This window comes from Octopus bimaculoides, chromosome 2, assembly GCF_001194135.2.
Source record: "Octopus bimaculoides isolate UCB-OBI-ISO-001 chromosome 2, ASM119413v2, whole genome shotgun sequence".
Lineage (NCBI taxonomy): Eukaryota > Metazoa > Mollusca > Cephalopoda > Octopoda > Octopodidae > Octopus > Octopus bimaculoides.
In genome coordinates, this window is record NC_068982.1 from 185,838,069 (window position 1) to 185,840,630 (window position 2,562).

A 2,562-nucleotide genomic window follows, 5' to 3' on the forward strand; every position below is an offset into this window, starting at 1 on the left:
GTTGCCATCCGGTTTCACCAGTCCTCAGTCAAATCGTCCAACCCATGCTAGCATGGAAAGCGGACGTTAAACGATGATGATGATGATATATATATATATACATATATACGATGGGCTTCTTTCAGTTTTTGTCTACCAAATCCACTCACAAGGCTTTGGTCGGCCCAAGGCTATAGTAGAAGACACTTGCCCAAGTTGTCGCGCAGTGGGACTGAACCCAGAACCATGTGGTTGGTAAGCAAGCTACTTACCACACAGCCACTCCTACGTCTTATAAGGATTTTTCTTCTTTCTTCTTTGGGTGCCATGTCCAGAATGTAGGACATAGGCAGTCATGTCCTGCTGCAAGTCTCTGTTCTTTGTTTTCTTTAACAATTCCACTTCCTTGGCCGGGTTGGTCATTTGAGCCCAGAAGCTTTTCGGCCGGCTGCAGCCAGGTTGGTAATGAAACGGTTAATGTTACTTCTTCATTGTCATCATCATTATCATTTACCATTTCTTATTTGTGGTTTATTTCTTGTGTTGATGTTTCTTCCAGCTCAAACCAACAAACAGCTGCAGAACAAAAAGAGTGATGTTAATCAAGGAAGAACCATTTTTGTCAGGTAAATAAAATGGATAGCTTTAATCAGTTATGCTTAGTTATTATATATATTTTATATATGTATATATATGTACACATATTGCCAGTGACTCCTGATTGGCTCCCGTGCCGGTGGCACATAAAAAGCACCATTCAAGCATGGTCAATGCCAGTACTGCCTAACTGACCCTCGTGCCGATAGCACATAAAAAGCACACACTACCCTCTCGGAGTGGCTGGCGTTAGGAAGGGCATCCAGCTGTAGAAACCTTGCCAGAACAGATTGGAGCCTGGTGCAGCCTTCTGGCTCACCAGTCCTCAGTCAAATCGTCCAACCCATGCCAGTATGGAATGCAGAGGTTAAACGATGATGATGATAACATATGCCATTATTTTCTATTTAGGAATGTTCCATTCAGTTGTACTGAAGCAGATTTAACAGATTTATTCTGCAAATTTGGAGAAATTACTTACAGTGTCCTGGTAAAGAAAGATAATATTCCTAGAGGTTGGTTCATTCTATATTTTTAATAGTTTTTTTTTTTTAATACATTATTTATATTTGACGGATATTTGTCCTCATCTTGTTTGCTGTTAACAAGTGACGGCTGATATACCCTCCAGCCTTCATCAGGTGTCTTGGGGAAATTTTGAACCTGAGTTCTCATTTCGATGTTGTTGTTGTTGTTATTATTATTATTCATGTCACTGCCTGGAATCGAACTCGGAATCTTGAGGTTAGTAGCCCGCGCTCTTGGCGTAGTGGTTAAGAGCACAGGCTACTAACACCAAGATTCCGAGTTTGATTCCAGGCAGTGACATGAATAATAATAATAATAATAATAATAATAATATCGAAAAATACCTTACGAATGAGAACCCAGGTTCGAAATTTCCCCAAGACACCTGAAGAAGGTTGGAGGGTATATCAGCCGAAACGTTGTGTTAACAACAAACAAGATGAGGACAAATATCCATCGAATGTAAATAATGTACATAATTCCTCATCTCTTAAACATAGAACTATTTTTTTTTAATGTTTTTATATTTTTGTTTGATATTTGTGTTCATTTTATTTCTTCCTAATCATAAAATTGGTGGAAATTAGATTTAATGTTTTGTCAGTACAATTTACAACAATTCTGAATTCAAATTCCGCTGGGGCTATCAGTACAGGTATAACGGTGTGGTTCAGAAATTTGCGTCTCAGCCTCGGTTTCAACTTTGCTCCCACTGCGTGCCACACTGGGCAATTGTCTTTTGCTGTTGTCTCTGATTGACCACTGTCTTTTATATATTACCTTTTACGTGTTTAACCCTAAGCCATTGGATTGCAACCATATTAGGGCACTACCTTGAGGGTCCACTCAAGCATATCAGCTTCTTAACCAACCAGTCGTGCCCAGTAAAAAAACAAAAAACTATTGTCAGCTGTGTTATGGACCTTCTGCAACATGAACTTATAAACTTATAAAACACTGTAAAGAATAAAAAGTTTTGAATGGTACACCAATGCACTGTAATACAAAAAATGGACTATATACCTGTTGTAATTTAGTTATCTATAGTCCGATGATATTTCGGAATACAATTCCTTCTTCAGATATTCTTAGATGGAGTCTCTGCTATAATCTGTTTTCCAACGGCTTTTCTTTTTTCCGGAAGTGTCTCAGTAGTGGTTTCACGAAGCTCCTTCCAGAATTTCTCATGAGAAGTGCATGAGGTTGGCTATGTCTCAATCTCGTGTGTGTTGGTACATCTTATTTCTCTACTACCCACAAGGGGCTACACACAGAGGGGGACAAACAAGGACAGACAAACAGATTAAGTCAATTACATCGACTCCAATGCATAACTGGTACTTATTTAATTGACCCTGAAAGGATGAAAGGCAAAGTTGACCTTGCCAGAATTTGAACTCAGAATGTAGCGGCAGACGAAATACCGCTAAGCATTTTGCCCGGCATGCTAACGATTCT

General features: G+C 39.2%; 1 protein-coding gene across 1 annotated transcript in view; it reads left to right on the forward strand.

Moving 5' to 3' along the window:
* The window catches only part of LOC106867243 (RNA-binding protein 28), a 27,108-nt gene that overhangs the window by 21,021 nt on the left and 3,525 nt on the right, over nucleotides 1–2,562 (forward strand). Inside the window, exons 11-12 of the mRNA XM_014912056.2 lie at nucleotides 539–605; nucleotides 988–1,091. Coding sequence (XP_014767542.1) covers nucleotides 539–605; nucleotides 988–1,091 — 171 coding nt within the window. The remainder of the gene's footprint in view (nucleotides 1–538; nucleotides 606–987; nucleotides 1,092–2,562) is intronic.